The 2,173-nt window shown below is 41.0% G+C and overlaps 1 protein-coding gene across 1 annotated transcript in view; it reads right to left on the reverse strand.

Annotated features, from left to right (window-relative positions):
• LOC119838444 (nuclear pore complex protein Nup98-Nup96-like) overlaps window positions 1-2,173 on the reverse strand; it is a 43,879-nt gene that overhangs the window by 9,394 nt on the left and 32,312 nt on the right. The window contains exons 35-36 of the mRNA XM_038364390.1: window positions 2,148-2,168; window positions 756-923 (exon numbers count right to left, since the gene is read on the reverse strand). Coding sequence (XP_038220318.1) covers window positions 756-923; window positions 2,148-2,168 — 189 coding nt within the window. The remainder of the gene's footprint in view (window positions 1-755; window positions 924-2,147; window positions 2,169-2,173) is intronic.

Genomic DNA, 2,173 nt, shown 5'->3' on the forward strand with positions numbered 1-2,173 from the left:
AAAAGTAATAAATGTTATTTGCAGTTAACAATTTTCTTTTTTCTTTATTACAATATTTATGGCAAGACTAGGTAGAATTGAATTGAAAAAAAAAAATTTTTTTTTTCAAAAAACAATATTTACAAAACAGATAGTATTCGTATAACTTAAAAAAACATATAAACAGAAAGAAAGAAAGAAAGAAAATATGTATTTATTTATACCAAGAAAAGTTATAAAAATAATTTGATATAAAAAAAAACGCTATTAACCCAGTATCCACAAAAGGAGATCCCCTCAGTGTACGAGAGTCTAAGCCCATTAAAGGAACTTAGACTCTCCACTGATTTTCAGTGGACACCACATTGACCCCTAAATAAGTATAACATAACGGAAATAAAATAAATCCTACTAATATTATAAATGCGAAAGTTCGTAAGGATGTGTGTGTGTGTTTGTTGCTCTTTCACGCAAAAACAACTGAACCGATTGCAATGAAATTTGTTACGTAGACAGCTGGACAACTGGAATAGCATAAAGGCAAATTTTTATCCCGATATTCCTACGGGATACGGGCTTACGCGGGTGAAACCGCGGGGCACAGCTAGTTTATTCATATGTCCATATCACCCCGGGAAAAAGTATTAGAGACAGACTATTTCCTTACGTATACTCTGCATAAGAGCAGGTGAGACAATTTACTCAAATGTTTTTTTTTAGTTTCTTCTAGTACATTCATTATTTACTCAACACACTTCCCTCTCCCTCCCACTTACCGTGCTATCGAACTCCTCTGCACTCTCCGCGTCCGCCAGCAGCGTGTCGAGCAGTCGCTTGCGATCGGCGGGCGATTGTCGCACGACCAGTCGCGCGACCGGTCGCGCCGTGTCCGCGTCGCTCGTGGAGAACTCCAGGAGGCTCGCCAGCTGTCTGCTTAGCAAGTCCTGTAAATGAATTATGTTAAAGATTGGTTCGACCATGTCTGTATCTAAGGTATGATGAGATCATCAAAATTACGCAACAGATTTAGAAGCGATGGTGTTTCACTATAGATTAAACGCGCGTTAATAATAAATAAAAAAAAAAGGTGTGTGTGCGATTTACACACGATAGAAGTGAAACTTCAGTAAATCGACAAAAGAATGAGATGAATATCTAATATATAAAATTCTCGTGTCACAGTTTTCGTTGCCATACTCCTCCGAAACGGCTTGACCGATTTTGATGAAATTTTTTGTGCTTATCCGGTATCTATGAGAATCGGCCAACATCTATTTTTCATCCCCCTAAATGATCAGAGTAAGGCAGAACAGCGTTTGCCGGGTGCAGCTAGTCTAATATATAAAATTCTCGTGTCACAGTTTTCGTTGCCATACTCCTCCGAAACGGCTTGACCGATTTTAATGAAATTTTTTGTGCTTATCCGGTATCTATGAGAATCGGCCAACATCTATTTTTCATACCCCTAAATGATAAGAGTAAGGCAGAACAGCGTTTGCCGGGTGCAGCTAGTAATATATAAAATAGTATGTATATTTCTGTCTCATTCTTTGCCGGCTTCATTCTACATATTTTTGTATTTGTCTCTTACCTGTCGTTGTTCCCGTTGCATCAGGTTTGAAATCGACAACGATTCTAAAGAAGTTTCACTTCAAAAAAATAAATAAAACGCATTCAATCTGGCACAAGAACTTTAAACAGGATCACAGAGGAGGCACCAGCTTTCAAGTAGAGAAAATTGAATGAATGAATGGAATTGGTAGGGGGACGTTAGATGAAATAAGTTTGAGGACCATGGGTGCAGATGAACTATGTTGTATGCGAGAACCGAGCACGCTTCAGCACGACGAATTGGGCCAACTCGCACCGGGGAAGTACCGCACCCGCACAGAAGACTGGCATGAAATAGCATGGCACACCACTGTGTTTCGGACGGTGTGGGGAAGCCGGAGGACCGTCTCCTTTTTATCACCCTTCCCAGTCCACTCCCCCTCTCCACTAAATCCTTTCCTTTTCCCTTACCCCTACCTTAAAAACGGGCAACGCACCCGCATAGGCACTACCTCTGCTCCGTTCACGGAGCGTCTGTTGGTGATCGCTCACCATCAGGCGAACCACCAGCTCAGTTGCCCGCTGCGACATCACAAAAAAAAATCTATATCCTCCACCTGTACAGCGTTACACTCCGCCTTGC

This window comes from Zerene cesonia, unplaced genomic scaffold (genome assembly GCF_012273895.1).
Source record: "Zerene cesonia ecotype Mississippi unplaced genomic scaffold, Zerene_cesonia_1.1 Zces_u003, whole genome shotgun sequence".
NCBI classification, from domain to species: Eukaryota; Metazoa; Arthropoda; class Insecta; order Lepidoptera; family Pieridae; genus Zerene; species Zerene cesonia.